General features: G+C 34.5%; 1 protein-coding gene across 5 annotated transcripts in view; it reads right to left on the bottom strand.

The window, feature by feature from the left end:
* The window catches only part of mapkbp1 (mitogen-activated protein kinase binding protein 1), a 59,087-nt gene that overhangs the window by 6,993 nt on the left and 34,452 nt on the right, over positions 1-17,642 (bottom strand). For 4 of the 5 annotated variants that reach the window (XM_051133202.1, XM_051133206.1, XM_051133204.1 and 1 more), the window contains 15 exons: positions 16,075-16,264; positions 14,429-14,566; positions 12,471-12,655; positions 12,126-12,217; positions 8,753-8,878; positions 8,598-8,668; positions 6,272-6,393; positions 2,795-2,870; positions 2,211-2,322; positions 2,056-2,119; positions 1,852-1,956; positions 1,619-1,764; positions 1,394-1,440; positions 1,071-1,301; positions 279-407 (listed from right to left, as the gene is read on the bottom strand). In XM_051133202.1, the coding sequence (XP_050989159.1) occupies positions 279-407; positions 1,071-1,301; positions 1,394-1,440; positions 1,619-1,764; positions 1,852-1,956; positions 2,056-2,119; positions 2,211-2,322; positions 2,795-2,870; positions 6,272-6,393; positions 8,598-8,668; positions 8,753-8,878; positions 12,126-12,217; positions 12,471-12,655; positions 14,429-14,566; positions 16,075-16,264 (1,834 nt within the window). The remainder of the gene's footprint in view (positions 1-278; positions 408-1,070; positions 1,302-1,393; positions 1,441-1,618; positions 1,765-1,851; positions 1,957-2,055; positions 2,120-2,210; positions 2,323-2,794; positions 2,871-6,271; positions 6,394-8,597; positions 8,669-8,752; positions 8,879-12,125; positions 12,218-12,470; positions 12,656-14,428; positions 14,567-16,074; positions 16,265-17,642) is intronic. The other variant, XM_051133203.1, reaches the window with a different exon arrangement.

The following is a 17,642-nucleotide window of genomic DNA, read 5'->3' as shown; positions in this document are numbered from 1 at the left end:
CATGACTTATTTTCTCAAACATAAAAGAAGTTACTTTAAGAAATGTCTCACAACTATTTTTAACTTTCTTCAAAGGAACTTTGTGTTCCACAGAAGAAAGAAACAAACTCGTACAGGTTTGGAACCACGTGTGGGTGAGTAAATGATGACTGAATTCCTGCTTTTGGGTGACGAATGCTTTAAAGATAGTTTGTGTAAAATGATCTGAAATTAATCAGTGTATATTGAATATTTACTCCAACAGTGTAAATAAAATAAGCTACTGAGATGGTTTTTACTTGCCTTCCGGCAAGACTGATTTGGTCTTCACATCCCTCAGGATACAGTACTTCTGTCTCTGGGGTTTGAGGGGACAGTTGGATGTAATGAGGACGTGTCTGTCCTCCTGGTTCATTCTCTTCAGGTACCTATGGAGAAGACAAACAAGTCAAAAACAGACACAACAGACAATGCGGTCTGCATTCATTAGCACAAATAAAAGGCAATAATTTCAAAAGCTTTATTCATTCTCATTTGATGACATTTTTTCTGTATTACATCTAAGACCTGTTGAAGACATTGCAGTATAATTCTAATGAGTTTCCACATTGTTGCATGCAGGTTTATTATTGCATCATACATTTCAAAGCTGAATAAACAAGCTTTCAATTGACGCATGGTTTGTTAGGATAGGATAATATTTGGCCGAGATACAACTATTTGAAAATCTGGAATCTGAGAGTGCAAAAAAAATCTAAATATTAAAAAATTATTTAAAGCTGTCCAAATGAAGTTAGTAAACTAATGAACTTAGCAATGCATATTACTAATCAAAAATTAAGTTTGGTTATATTTACGGTATGAAATTTACAAAATGGAACATGATCTTTACTTAATATCCTAATGATTTTGGGCATAAAAGAAAAATCTATAATTTTGACACATACAATGTATTTTTGGCTACTGCTACAAATATACCTGTGCTAGTTAAAGTAAGACTAGTTTTGTGGTCCAGGGTCACATTTGACATTATATCTATTAGATATTAAAGTTAGAAGTGTATATTTTGTTTAATTCCATATAACACTTACCCATGCAGCAATAGTTTGCAGACTGATGGTGCTGCCTAATTCTTGGTTCCTAGGTGGTGGAAGATCTTTATGAACATCTTGGTTTTTGCTGGGGAAGAGAGGCATGGCAAAAGACTCCAGTTGCCTCAGATCCAGCATGGACTTAACCTTGAGATCCATACTACCCATTCGCCTGGACCAGCGCCGTCTTGGCTTCGGACCTGAAACCTCATTTTCACAACTGCTGGACTGCTGATAAGAAAGAATGTATGTTATAGAGCATCAACAAACAAAACGAGAGAATAAAAGCTAAAATTATGCAAACTTGTCATAGACTTCGTTACCTTCTTCATGTGTGAATTGAGAGTGTTGCGCTTTTCTTCAGACGATCCTTGGAACAGAAACACTAATATTAGAAGCTCAGAGAGCTTAAAATAAACATTTGGAAGAAGTCTCACCCAATAAAAATCACACAACGTGACCCAACCCAACCCAAAAGAGCCGGATGTAATACATATAACAAGCCAAACCAGTTTAGTAAGATTGCTGGAGAATGTCAGATGCATTACCTGTATCCTCGCCAGCACTGCTGCCCGATGACAGGTGAGGAAACATCTCATCTTCTTCTTCAATGCCCTCCTCTTCCTCCACATCTTTGTCGCTGTCAGACGACATGGTGCCAATGACTCGCACACTGTGGATTTCTTTACTTGTGCTGATATAAACCAGAAAACATATTATAAAATCACCATTTTGAGTTGTGTAATTGCAACGCAACAAATAAGTGTGAATGGGTTTATACCTAAGTGTGTGTTGTTTATTTGGAGGGGTCTTCTGTTTCAGGTCTGAAAGCCGTTGTCTCATATTGATGGTCAACTCAGGACAAAGCCGCCACACGAAGATACAGCTGAACACATAACAGCAGGCAAATTTAACATTGCAACATGAGAAACCGAGTCAAAAATGGATTCTTCATCTGAGAAATCAATGATTTCACAACACCTACCTGTCTCCCGACACAGATATAAGATGTTTACAGTCATTAGTAAACTTCAATCCCGTTACAACCTCTAAAAGAGGACAAAAACACAAAGCTTAAGACTTGATTTCAGGAGATTTCAGGCATTATAGTTGTATGATCTCACATCAAGCAGGACTTACCAGAATGGCCAAACATGGTAGCCACACATTCTCCAGTGTAAAAGTCAAAGATGCTGATATTTTTGTCTGAGCAGCTTGTGGCCACATAAAGACCAGAGGGATCCGTCTGAACCTAATAAACACATTAAGACAGAACAATAACTACATGACTGAGATAAAAAGCAGTATGTGAACTAATATGTGACCCTGGACCAAAAAAACAGTCATAATTAGCATGGATATACTTGTAGCAATAGCCAAAAATGGGTCAAAATGATTTTTCTTTTATGCCAATCTTATATTAAAAACTGTGCTCTATGAACTAATTTCAATATGAACCTAATTTTTTTGATTAGTAATATGCATTGCTGGACAACAAGGAGATTTTCTCAATATTTTGATTTTTTTTGCACCCATATTCCATATTTTCAAATAGTTGTATATTGATCAAATATTCTCCTGTCCTAACAAACCATATATCAATAGAAAGCCTATTTATTCAGATGATGTATAAATCTCAATTTCAAAAAAATTTACCTTTATGACTGGTTTTGTGGTCCAGGGCCACATACAATACTTAGTCTGTTTATTTAAGGTCTGCCTACCTTAATTAGGGTCCCGTCCTCGCCTTGAGAACCCTTGTAGACTTTCTTCTGTTTGCCATTGCAGATGTTAAAGATTCTGAAAATGAAAAAGTAGAAACTTTTTTTTATATTAAAGCAATTGCAACTGTTAAACAAACACAAAATCAGCATATTAGAATGATTTCTGAAGGATCATGAAGACTGGAGTAATGATGCTGAAAATTCAGCTTTGCATCACATTAATAAATTACATTTTAAAATACATGAAAATAGAAAACAGTTACTTTAAATTGTAAAAATATTTCACAATTTTACTGTTTTTACTATATTTTTCCATCATATAAATGCAACCTTGGTGTGCATAAGAAACTTCATTCAAAAAACATTTAAAAATCCTACCAACCCCAAATTTTAAATAATGACTGGTTTAGTTCAGAAAACCTTGGCTAACATTATAAGTGGCCCTCTGGGAAAAAACTAAAACTAAAAGTGTATAATCAGGCCATTTAAATCTTCCTTCTTGACTGATGCGGTTTTATGTATTTTGCCCCCCTTTTTTCAGCCACCTGGAGGCGCTATGGCGTCATGACTTCAACTGCCATTCCGTACAGCAGCTCAAACAAACACACTGCCAGCTTTGGGAGGAGCAGATCCAATGAACCCCTCAGGCTTCACATGACTTACACGAGGAACAAAAAGAGTCTGTGCCCATTAGAGGCATTGAAAACCCAGAATGAGCTCCAGTACAGAGGCCTACAGCACTGACTATTGACTCTATTGATATATTTGTATAGGTCAGGCCTTCTTCTTTTAAGATCATTCATCGCCGCTGCACCAAACGGCATAGAAAAGACGCTGCTTTCAGTGAAAATGAGACAAAGGCAGTAAATGACCAGCTGTATTATACACGACATTCTTGGCATTTTTCTTGCCCACTGTGCAGAATAAATTTGCGGTCATAGTTTGAATGAACAAAAGGAAAACAGTTGCAAGTCATGCGTTAGCCTGGTTCCTTCCTAATGTTGCCCTTTTGTGTGGGAGAGCACAGTGAGACGTACAAAACACAATGAGGAAAAGAGTGCCAGTACTTGAAAATGATCAAGTCAGCAATTTGCAGGTCATTTAATTAAAATAAATAAATAAAACAAATATCAATATAAATATTAGTTTACTTAAAATTAATTATCATAACTATAATGTACAAAAAGAAAAGGTGTATTATTTCAGCTGTAAATGTATACATTATAGTAATATTTGTTGTACAGAGAATCACAAAATCCAGTCATAAAAATGGAATTTACTGTATAACACAGAATGTCACAGAATTTGCTGAATTTTGGATGAATAAATCAAAAGTAGGTCAGTACACCTAAATAAAAAAAATGATATGGACTGGAGTCTGTGAATATTAAGCTGCAAAATGAGGCACGTAACGCTCAGAGTGTTTTCAGCCTCTGCCTCCTCAAAATCATGTAAACATATGATATTTGAGAAAAACTATTGTAATATCATATGTAAACAGAAACTTAAAAGTCTTCATAGCAACCAGTCAAAATAAAAGTTTGGTTTAACTTGAAGAAACTGTGACAGAAATATATTACTTAATGTAATGATAGTACAACTACTACTAATACAATTATTATTAAAACAATATTTTTTAAGGAATATTCACCAGAAAAATTATTTACCAGAAAAATGAAAATACATATGAAAATACAGTATTTTTGAAAAATGAATAACTAAATAAAATAATAATAAATTATATATTTTTTATAAAATCAATTAATTAAAGATGTTTTGGATTATTAAAATTTAATAAAATCACTAAAATACATAAATAAATAATGGAAAACAGAGTTTGGTAAAAAAAAAAATATATATATATTTTTTTGTTAAACTTTTAATGAATTGCTGTTGAATTGTGTAAGTTTAATGATTTCAATTAATTAGACATGCTTTTTGATTAATATTTTTCAATTTAACCATTAAAAGGAGTTTGGAATTAAAACAAAAAATACTGCATTTGTGGAAAAAAAATTTTTATAGGGCCATAAAAATTGAGTTTTGTTAAACTTTTAATGAACTGCTGTTGAATTGTGTAAGTTTCATGATTTCAATTAATTAGACATGCTTTTTGATAAAAAAATTTTTAATTTAACCATTAAAACAGTCTAAAATTAAAACGTTTAAAAAAGAATTTGGGAATAAATAGGACAATTGGGAAAAACCCTCAAGAAGTAAAATTTGTTAGGAGAATTTGGGGGGGAATTGTGCTTAATTATCATGAAAATAATGTCAGGCAAAAAAGTAGTATGTCATGCAAAGCCAAAAAGTAGGCTTCATATTGTAAAATGCAAAATATAGTTACATTTTTTTCCTTTAGAATAAAATATGACCTGTACATGTTTTCTTGGCCACATACACACTGCAGCTAAATTCGGTTGTCAGTTCACCTTTTATTCCTTAATCACCTTCCTTACACACATTATTCACTAAAATACGGGAGTGACAACCTCATTCAACAACCGAACAAATAGTTGTTGATGTATTTAAACGCGCATCAGAAAAGTGTCTTCGTCTGTATGTGAGATGCAAGAAAACAACAGTCTTAACCTTGGCACATTTTGACACGGGGCTAGTTGTGCTCACGAGCCCTGTGGAAAAGTGTCAGTGTTGCCAGATCTTAATAGAAAAAGAAACAAACAAACAAGAACAGGCACAAACACCCCCCCACCCCCCCCCAAAAAAATAGATTTTATAACACCAAAAAAAAATCATATATCTCATATCCACAACAGATCACTTTATTAACTCCATAAAGTGCCTAGCTTTATGAGCTAAGACCAAACAACACGCCTAAAAGCGCTTGTAAATATGAGGACATGGCAACACTGCAAGACAGCGCCCTCTAAAGTAGCCTCCCGAGCATAAACAAAACTTGCACTCCTGAAACTTGCAGTTTGTATGTGGCCCTTGTGACATTCACCAAGTAAAACAATAACATGATAAGACAAACCGATTGTGTCTAATGATTTTAGTTGGTCAGGTGTATCAGACACTACAGATAGGCTGACTCAGTGTGTATACGTGTGTGTGTGTGTGTGTGTACAACATGCTAAATGTGACTGGATTAACCAGTCAATCCTCTAATTCCATCCTACTGTACAAAACACCTGAGTGATAATCTGATAACACTGCTACTGATGACTGTAACGCCTGTCAGACGAGGTCCAGATATATATAACACCCGTTTATACAGTCGTAACCAGTCAGGATACTGAGAAAATGCAGAAATCAAACACACTGATGTATATATAGATACAAGAACACATGCTCATAGTGATACAAACACATTAGCAAAATAATAGCCTGCATTTTCCTGGAAGACAGGCTCAACTAGCAGATGCACAAAAGGACAGGATAATAATAATGATGACACCTACTACTCCTACTACTATTAATAACAACAATTCAGAGGAGAAAAAAAGGAAAACAAACCTGATGCTGCGATCCTGACATCCAATAACAGCATATTTCCGTGTGGGGTCGATGTCCATGTCATACAGAGTGGTCTTCCTCACTATGTGATGAGTACGTGTGAACCCCGTTCCCTCCTCTGTCTGTTTTGACATGTTAAATGATTAATTCAGTGTTCATTAGTGTTCAGAGTTCATTATTCTTCCAAGATTTTTCTTTACAAGAGTGGAAATGATCTTTAAGCATGATATTGTGGATTTACAAGCAGTTTTTTAATGATTCCTAGTCCTGGGTCACATTTTGAGGTCAAAAATAAACTGATTTAAGTTCTGCAGGTGATTTTCAGTGTCCTATATTACAGTTGCACAAGCTCCTTAAGACGTCAGATCTGATCAGCTCCATTAGCTTATTCCATTATTATTATTATATATATATATATATATATATATATATTTTTTATATATTTTTGGGGGTTTGGTTGCTTTATTATTCAGACAGGACAGTGGAGAGATGACAGGAAAATATTGGGTAGAGAGAGGGGAGTGGGATCAGCATAGGTCCTCGAGACGGGAAACGAACTTGGTTCGCCGTGAGCGCAGTTGCGCTGATATGTCGGCGCACTAACCACAAGGCTACCAGCTTATTCCATTATTAAATCAATTGTCCACCTTAATCTGATTTTATGTTTGGATTTAGGCTTTTGAGAAGCAGATTACTTGTTCTCAAAGAAAAGAGTTTAACAGGAAAATAGAAGCTGAGTTCAAAGAAAAAATATTAAATCGAATTATTAAAATGTGAGCCATGGAGAAAAATGTCTTCTGTAGTAGGAATTGGCTACAGTTTTAACACCACCACATCAATGGATAATTTGTACAACTCTTAAATAGACATTTTGATGTTTATGTAAGTTCTAACTGGAAAATGTTTAATTCTGTTTAATGTTTTGTGCATTAATCTCAATAGCTTATTCACAATTCTTAATGTTCATTCAGAAACATACTGAGACTCTTCAGAGTTGATATCTTAGGATTTGTTTAGGACGTCAGAAGTGCTTGTTTGTGTCTCGCACTTAATCACTGGCCATTGGTATCTCATTTGCAGGGGTGTTAAGTGCTTGTGTGTCTATTTAAATCTGGTGCTCTTTGAATCTCTGGCAACAGTTTCTTGAGGCCTGAGGAATCTTGACAGCTCTGACTCAGGAACAAAATGGCACTGTTTTAATTTTAAAGATGTCCAATGAAAACATCATAGGTTAAGGTAAATAACAGGGATGTAACGGTATTATCAATATTGTGGCATCGTGATAGCATAACAGTCTTGATATTATCATGGTCACATGACGATATAAAACGATAGGTCTTCTAAGTAAAAAGTGTCATTTTTAAATTATATTTAAACTCTTTTTCTAAAATAAAAGGCCTTTAAAGTTGTGTAAAACTAAACGAACTAAAACCGAAAGCACAAGATGGCTTTACCCGTGTTTCAAAGCAAAATGTGTACTTCGTTCAGGCGATCAGCTTGTGATCCAGTGTTTTCCGAGCCTCAGAATGGCTCAGTGAATGAAGTGAACTCATTTATTGCATGTATTAGTTTAGCAAGCATTTGTGAATGCAACAGCCCCCAGTTATACTTTATTTTTGTGGCAGATGATTACAGCATTTTACTAGATTTGTAGTGAGACATTTTTGTAAGCCTGTTTTCACTGAAGCTGGAGTTTTCTGTCAAGCTCAAAGCTCTACTGCCATTTCCGACAAAATAAAAGCTTAAAAGTGTATATGAATTCCTGACAGCTAGCAGTTTAAATGGGTAACATTACTTCTGTCCAAATTCAAAACATCTCTTTCAAGTGTAGAAATAAGGAAAGTAGTATTGTAATTTCCCTACTGTAGTGTAAAGCAAAAAATAACAGCTATGAAACCAGTTGTTTTACAATATATGTCTATTACTGTTATAGGAATAACAATAATATAACATTTGTTATTATTACTATATATTTAAATTAGTTTGGCTTCCTAAAACACCAGTGTGAATGTAATTTAGACTGAGACAGTATATCACAAATAAAAAAAGAGGATTGAGTTCAGGTACAATTCACTGACTTTTTTCTGACTTAAGTTTTCTTAGTTAAGAACAGGGGTCGGAGCTCTTAATTCTGAACTCTCAAAGTGCATTAGACAGAAGAATTTAATTTGTTTTCATTTTTTTCCAAGTTATCATTTGTTTTTTTGTTTAAATATCACAATAAATATTGTACCGTGGACTTCACATCGAGGTATTATCGTACTGTGATATTTGATCGTTACATCCCCAGTAAATAATACACATCTAAATGTGACAAAAATCTCACCTTCTGTGCCGTGCGGAAGTAGACGCTCTTATCGGCACCGCAACTGATCATTCTGACTTTCCCATCATTAGCTGAAACAGAAACAAAGACATCACACATAAACATTTGCAGCATTTGTTATTAAATAAAACTTGGCAAGGCTGTTAAAATCTCACCAGCGAAGCAGACAGCAGTGATAGAGGAAGAGTGTTCATCCAGTGTTTGCAGAAGGCCGTATTCCTGATCCGCATCCAGAACATGGATCAGTCGGTCCCTGCTGGCGGTAGCCAACAATTTCAGCCCTAAACATGCACATATTTAACACGTTAGCACCAAAATATTAAGCAGCACAAACATTTTAAACATCGGTAATGATGAGAAACAGCAAATCAGCATATTAGAATGATTTCTGAAAGATCATGTGACACTGAAGACTGGAGTAATGATGCTGAAAATTCAGCTTTGCATCACAGGAATAAATTATTATTTTAAATTGCAATAATATTTCAGAATATGACTTTTTACTGTAATAATTAATAAATGCAGCTTTGGTGAGGACAGGGACCATTTCTGACACCATTCTAATATTAAATTCTGAATGGCAGTGTAAATAAATACAGTGTTCATTTACCAACATATGTCATGTTATTATCATCTGATACTATTATCAGTACCCCCTCAGCACATTTCTGTAAGGATACACCAGCCAAACTGCATTTCTGAAATAATGTTTAAAAGTTCAATATACGGTGAGTCGTGTTAAGAGCGACTCCTGGTTTTGTTCTCACACTTTTCACACCACAAGCTGATTCACTAACACACTGCGTTCATGTGTGACTTCGCACAGCGAAGAAAAAGATGCCAATGCATCTTAAAATGTGAGAACAGAACATGATACGTTTCTGCAATGCTAATAAGAAGGAATGAGCCACATCATGTTGAAATGAGCATTCATCTCTATCAAGAGATTCCCGTCTGAAAACTCGTAATATTCTAACGGCTGCAGAGCAGCAGCACAAATGATAATGTGATGTTCTTCACTGCAAAAACTAATCAAAATGCAGCTCGTGAGAGTTACAGATCCTCACAGGCCATTTAGAAAGGAGCAATTGTTTTTTGAAGTGTATGTTAAACAGGTACAGCAAAACCAAATGAGGAAATCTGCAGAAGACGCAGACAGTCTAATGGACAGATACTGTGTCTGGAATGCAGATTGGTCAGTTTATAAGTGTCCTAAACTAAAAGTGCTAATGTTTAGTACATAAGGTTTTATATTTGGACTGGTATGTTGGATCGAAACGAAAGATTTCCACAGAATCAAGCAACCATTGTTCACAAAGAGTCTAAACATGCACATTCTTCTATTAATTTTTCCTCATGACAATTGCATGCTGTGCATGCAAAGTTACAATTAAGTATTGCTAATTTAAATATTTTTAGCTACCAATAAAAGCAGTCTCTGTTAAACAAAAAGCATTTATATCCATTCCACACAATTGCAGAAAATGTCTAAATACTGTGCAGATTATGGCTGATAAGCCATTTTTGGCCTTTTATAGTGGGAGGGATTAATGGTCCATTAAACTGAGAGAACTCTATCACAGTGTCATGAAAGAGCAGGAGAAGCAAGCAAGAAGGCGAGATTGTGTACCTCTATGTGTGTTCTAGCAGATGTTCTGTTTCTCATCGAGCTGTACTCAATGTCTGGCCTTGAGCCTGATATAAACCACCAGCTAAGGCAACACATGCTCAGCACAACTTCACACTGAACTGCACTTAACAGGGGAAGATAATGACTCTGAATGCGGCTGCTCTAAACACCCAGCCCTGTATAGAGCCTCAAGAGCTTTAGAAAACCGGAGACAATTATGCTATTCTAGTTAGTACTGGTTGGAGGCATGATTTTCACCACAACAGGAAAGAATAAGGATGAAAAAAATCCCATGGATTTACATTAAAGAAGGGACCAAAACAATGTTGCTATTGTTAACTAAAATGAAAACTATTAAATTCAAATAAATATTGAAATAATTCTAAAAAATAAAATTAAATGGAAAAATGTAAATATTGCCAGCGCCGATAGCCTTGTGGGCAGAGACATATAGCGCCTTTGCACGAGTTCCCGAGTTCTGGGCTTGAGGACCTTTCCCGATCCCACCCCCTTCTCTCTCTCCCCACTTCGCTTTCTGTCAGCTATGATCTGTCCTATTGTAATAAGGGCAAAAAGGCCAAAAATAAATCGTAAAAAAAGAGGAAATATTAAGATCAAAAGTTTAGAATTAAAAAAGTTCTTTATTGAAATAAATCTAAAAATAAAACTGAAATAATAAAAAAAAAATAATCAAAAGGTAAAATAATAAAATTCAACAAAAATGTAATTAAAAACAATAAAAATAAATAAATAAATATTAGATGAAAACTTCAATTTCAAAAATTTAAACTAGAACTAAAAATGTTGTACTTGGCAGCTACCGAAAATAAAATAAGTTAAAATACCAAAGTTACTGAAAGAAAAACACAGAAACCTTCTTTGGTTTGACAAAAGCATACCAAACAACAAAATCACTAAAAATAAATCACTCAAAATAAAAGCTAATTCAAAATATTCATAAATAAATATTATAATAACAGCTTTTTTGGGACATTATCACAGTGATAATACCATGGTATTCTATTTATGCCATGTGATTGTAGCATGATACTGCACATTTTTTGTAAGTGATGTCAGTTTCCAAAGTATATTAAACTATTGTTTAGTCAACTATTACTAGAATGTTTCCTCTAATCATGTCACGTCAACATCTGCTCTCTTGATTACATACCCGAGGCTCATTTATTTCCTTTCAATTCCTCTGAAAAATAATATCCTTGGTTACTTTACAGCTGAAGCTCTATCAGCAGCATCTGTGGCATGCTGTCGATTACCACAAAACTGATTGTTGCATATTTTAAATATTTACACACGATGCTGCTCACTTGCATACTGATGCATGTTTTTGTTGTTTCTATAACCTGAAGCACAAGAATAATTTTCTATTACCACTTCAAATAAATGCTGTTATTTTTAACGTTTTATTTATCAGAGAATCCTGAAAAAAAGTAGCACAGATTGCAAAAAATATTAAGCATCACAGATGCTGAAAATTCAGCTTTGCATTACAGGAATAATATTTTTTTCTGAATTTATAATCAAATAAACACAGCCTTGATGAGCAGAAAAGCCTTTCACTAATCCCAAACTTTTGAACAGCAGTGTCACTGTTGTCTCTGTGCATTAAGCTAGCACATTGAACACTGAAAGGGTATTTTAAGATTGAAAACATGACCTCCAGTTTAAGTTGAACCAAGTTTGAGCTGTGAAGTTTACACTGGAAACACTAGCTGTAAACACTGCTGGTGGCATATGTGTGAAGTGGCGACTCCAAGGTTACCGAGCATCTGCTGAGCATCTGAGCTGGATCAGCACTTTCTTTTTACTGGGGCATTAAGCAGCACCTCACAGCAGATTTAATCAGCTACAGATCTATAAAAAAAACACTCAGCACTCACCAGTCTCGGGTTTGGAGTACTCTAGACACAGGATCTCAGAGTCGTGGGCCTGAACGTCCAGGATTTCCTCCATGCTCTCCAAATCATGGATTCTAGAAACAGCAGAAATTCAGTGAGGGTCTGATTCAACTACAAATTGTTATATTTTTTAAAGAATAATAAAATGCATTGAGAATGCTATTGTAATACATTATACATACAGAAAGTGTAACATGCAGTATTTTTCCCACATGCATGTGATACCCAGTACACAAAAACATTAACCTTTCCATTAAAACCCTCAGAGGATCAATTAACTCAAATCAATTAGTGCTGAAGTGTTAAGCAGACATGTGAAAAACAGACCTCAGTGTTCCAGTGCGGTCCCCTGATGCCAGGTGCAGCCCGTCTGGGCTTACGCACATGGTCCTAATGCCTGTCCGGTTATCTGAGGTCTGTGGGTCGACCTTCTCAGAGTTACTGGAGATGGTGCAGTCCGTGTCCAGCAGGGTGGAGGTGTTGCTGTCCATATAAATGACCTTCTGGAGATCCTTTGGTGGCGAAAAATGATCATTTGTGACTTGTTCATTACATTTATACAGATACACATACTTAAATCACTTAAAATGAGTAGTGTCATATGCCAATAAAAACAAATCTTTCTATCCTGTCAGCCATTATACTGTGCTCGTAGAGCGTGCTCTTCAAGTGGATGCACAAATGTGCCAACGCGCGCTGTATCATATTTAAACCCAAATGAAACTGCGAGTATGCAATGTCGTAGTTATGTCGTCAGTTAAGTCAAGAAGTTACAAAAAAGAAGTTACAAAAAAACTTGTAAATTTGTATTATTTATGAGTTGCTTTTAAAGCAGTGTCAATTTCAGCAGCGGCTGCTTTTAACGTAACAGCAGGCAAAATATCCTAATAACCAGCTGCTGTGATGTCTGTTAATCAAAGAACAAAATTAAAAAGAGGAAATCAATAACTTCTGTAGGTTTTAGCTTTATCTTAAAGGAGAAGTCCACTTCTAGAACAACAATTTACAAATAATTTACTCACCCCCTTGTCATCCAAGATGTTCATGTCTTTCTGTCTTCAGTCATAAAGAAATTATGTTTTTTGAGGAAAGCATTTCAGGATTTTTCTGCATATAATGGACTTCATTGGTGCCCCGATTTTGAACTTCCAAAATGCAGTTTAAATGCAGCTTCAAAGGGCTCTAAATGATCCCAGCCGAGGAAGAAGGGTCTTATCTAGCGAAACGATCTGTCATTTTTTTTCGAAAAATAAAAATTTGTATACTTTTTAAGTACAAAAGCACATGTAGGGCAGGCTCTGGGATGCACGTTCACAACACTAAGAATCACGTCCATTTCATCGTTTGTGTACTCTGGCTCAAAAAGTTAGAGTATGGCGAAAAACTCGTCCGACTTACTTGCACTTCCTTAGTCTTTGCGCGTTCGCTTTGTAAACACTGGGTCTGTGGTTCCGCCTACGTTCTGCGTGACCTTTCAGTGTGATTCAATAGTACATAGCGTCGTGGACGCACATCCCAGAGCTAGTGCTACACAAGCTTTTGTGCTTAAAGTATATTTTTTATTTTCTGAAAAAAATGACAGATCGTTTCGCTAGATTAGACCCTTCTTCCTCAGCTGGGATCGTTTAGAGCCCTTTGAAGCTGCATTTAAACTACATTTTGAAAGTTCAAAATCAGGGCACCAATGAAGTCTATTATATGGAGAAAAATCCTGAAATGCTTTCCTCAAAAACCATAATTTCTTCAAGAAATCTTTCTGAAGACAGAAAGACATGAACATCTTGGAGGACAATGGGGTGAGTAAATTATTTGTAAATTGTTGTTCTGGAAGTGGACTTCTCCTTTAATTCAATTTAGAATTTAGTGTTTAATAACTTTATTAAATTAGGCTATATTTTGATATGATATTTATTATAATGGGTTTATGTGAAGATTGTTTTAAGTTCACTTTAATTAGAAGTTATTTTTTAAAGTCTAATAAATGTTAAAATGATAGCTCTCAATTATACTGTAATGTTGAATGGCTATAGTCAATGGTTAAATATTAGGGGGAAAAAAAAAATCAAAGAGACATCAGTTGGTATCAGTGACACTTGTTTTCAGTCATAAAAAAGGTGGCATTAAACAAATATTTAAAAATATACCTTCATATTTCGTTAAACTTTAATGTCAGGTGGGATTAACTTTAATCAATTTTTTTTTTAATTGATTGACACCAATGCATGAAAATATCAAAGCAGTGGCATCTGCAAATCATTTCAAGGCTTTGAGTTTCCAAAACTCACATTGCTGATGACGTTTCGGCTGAGGGTGGTGTTTTGAGCGTCTGTGTTCCATAAACGGATAGTATTGTCAGAAGAGCAGCTGAGGAATGATCCAGGAGACACACGTGGCTGCTCTCCATCCCTCGTCTCTGGGTACACCTGCAGGACAAAGGAAAAAGAAGTGACTCAATTTGACAAAACACATGGCATAACATCACACAAACTCATCCATACAAATAAATACAGGTGTATTTACTCTAATGTGGCATTTAAACTCTATTAGCTTATTATCAACCAAACAAGGAGCGGTCTTACGCACTAGGCATTAATCACGCATCCTCTTAATAAACAAAAACACACAGGGACTATACAGTACATTCTAGCATAGGACAAGATAGCATTTTAATGAAAATGTGTATTGTTTTTAACAACTGTGTAAAAGTAATAAGGCATTTTGTAGCACATTTTAAATATAGTCACTGCTGAAGGTGTCTGTCGAATATTAGAAAACCCTTCAGCTGACACTCTATACACAATAATTCAGTTTTTCATTGATTAAATATTTAGGCTTGTATCAGTGTTATTTTAGTTTCACTGATACAGGATTATAGCTTTTGAAAATTTAGTTTTCACTTTAATTTTAGTTTTATTACTTTTGTTTTTTAATAGTTTTTTTAAACATGTCTATAGTTTTAGCTGATTTAGTTTTATGTCTTTTACTTCAAGTTAAACTAAACAAAAATTAGATATGTGTTTTTTAATTTCATTTCATTGTATTTTAAGACTTTTTTTTAAATGGTTTTAGTTTTAGTTAATAACCCTGACCTGTAATTATGGACGTATTTCAGGAACTTTGATCACAAAATGCCAGACAACTAAAGAAAGACGCAACAAACCAAAAGGGAAGTCACAGTCAGGAATCATGTGACACAACCTGAAAATATAGTACATGCTGCATGTTGACAAATCCCACAGGTTTTTAAACATATGTAGCCTGTCACAATGAACAAAAACACCGTAAAACACCATTCAACTGGTACATTCCTGACCGGATAACAGATATACTGTAAAACAAAGTCAAAAAGTTACTTTGAAAGACAGAGGGTGGGTTTTCATTAACACAATAACCTCATATGAGTTCACATCAGGCCATACAAAAATAACACGAAAACATAAGGCTCATATACAAAAGACCTGCCTCACATTATTCCAGCAGGCAAAATGTCAACACACAACACAATGGAAGGACAAAAACAGACAGAAACATGTTACCATAGAAGTCTGAATACACTTGACTGAATTTTCTTATAAAAAAAATCCAAACAGTGCATAAAAATGCAATAAATTAGTTTTGTACGTAAACGTGAACACCTATGTATGAACTGTTTTTACAGAACTGATAATGTATGTAGGTTTTGTATTTTATTTTATATATTAATTCAGATTTTATTTTATTTTATTTTATTCTTTTATTTTATTTTATATATATTATTATATATTACCAATTTAATTTAATTTAATTTAATTTAATGCACCTGATCAGCACTATCTTTTCATCACCGCCTTAATGGCTGCATAAAATGCTGACATGTTGCCTTGGTAAATAACTGAAACAACTTTTTTTATTTTACTTTATTCCAGTTTAAAATGTATGTCTTATTTCTCACCTCCACACTCCATACGCAAGACGAATGGTAGAGAGCTGAGTAAACCTTGCCCACTTTACGAAGATCGCGTACATCCCACACGTACAGACTGTGATCATTGTAGACACAGGACAGCCAGCGGTTCGTGGGGTCATAGGACACAGCCACGGCGTCAGGATAGCGGATGTTTTCCTTGTAGGCGAAGAGGTGGCTGTGGAGAGATCATGAAGGATTAGAGAGACAGTAAAGACAGCTGTACTGCGGGGTCACAAAAGGTCTTCTGGAAGTGTCACGAGAAAACGTTTCCAAGCAGAACCCACACTTAGACCACAGCTATTTACTGCCAATTATAAAGAGACAGAAAGAATGACAGCATTCTGGGAACAGTGTGTCTGCTGGCATGCTTGGGTCAGTGTTTTCGACGGTACATTTGTTCATGATGCATATTTGCCTTTCTATGAAATGGCTTCCATTTACATTTCATGATTTGTTAAGTTAAGAGCTATTAGCTACATGAATGCATATCCATTCAAATGTTTTTAATGTTTTTTAAAGAAGTCTGTTCATCTCACTAAGCCTGCATTTATTAGATTCAAAACACAGCAAAATCAGTAATATTGTGAAATATTTTTACTATTTAAAATAACTGCTTTCTATTTGAATATATAAATTAAAATGTAATTTATTCCTGTGATGAAAGCTAAATTTTAAGCATCATTACTCCAGTCTTCAGAAAGCATTCTAATATGCTGATTTGCTGTTTAAGAAACATTTATAATTATTATTATTTTGATTAATATTTAAAACAGTTGAGTACATTTTTTCCAGGATTCTTTGATGAATAGAAAGATCCAAAGATCAGCATTTATCTGAAATAAAATGCTTTTGTAACATTATACACTATACCATTCCAAAGCTTGGAGTCAGTATAATTTTTGGTGAATATAATTGGGGAAATTATAGTAAATAATACTTTTATTTAGCTAGGATGCTTTAAAATGATAATAAACACATTTATAATGTTTAAAAAGATTTCTATTTCAGATAAATGCTGTTCTTCTGAACTTTCTATTCGTCAAAGAAACCTGAAAAAAATTCTACTCCGCTGTTTTCAACATAATAATAATAAATGTTTTTTGAGCAGAAAATCAGAACATTAGAATGATTTCTTAAGGATCATGTGACTGGAGTAATAATGCTAAAAAAAATCAGCTTTGAAATCACAGGAATAAATTACATTTTAAAATATATTCAAATAGAAGTCAGTTATTTTAAATAGTAAAAATATGTAAAAATTTTACTGTATTTGCTATACTTCGGATCAAATAAATGCAGGCTTGGTGAGCAGAAGAGACTCATTTCAAAAACATTAACAATGTTACTGTTCAAAAACTTTTGACTGGTAGTATATATATATACTATATATATAATAGTTATATAGACATTATCTTTATTAACAAACAGCATATTTTAAATCTAAACAAGAACATTATCGCCTAAAAAAACTCTTAAAACTGCAATCTGTGACAAAAACAGTATCATTTAGAAAATTATAGAGGATGTGGGTGCCCGCCAATATACATACATTA

Source organism: Labeo rohita, chromosome 17, assembly GCF_022985175.1.
Source record: "Labeo rohita strain BAU-BD-2019 chromosome 17, IGBB_LRoh.1.0, whole genome shotgun sequence".
Lineage (NCBI taxonomy): Eukaryota > Metazoa > Chordata > Actinopteri > Cypriniformes > Cyprinidae > Labeo > Labeo rohita.
This window is presented reverse-complemented; position numbering and strand designations above follow the sequence as displayed.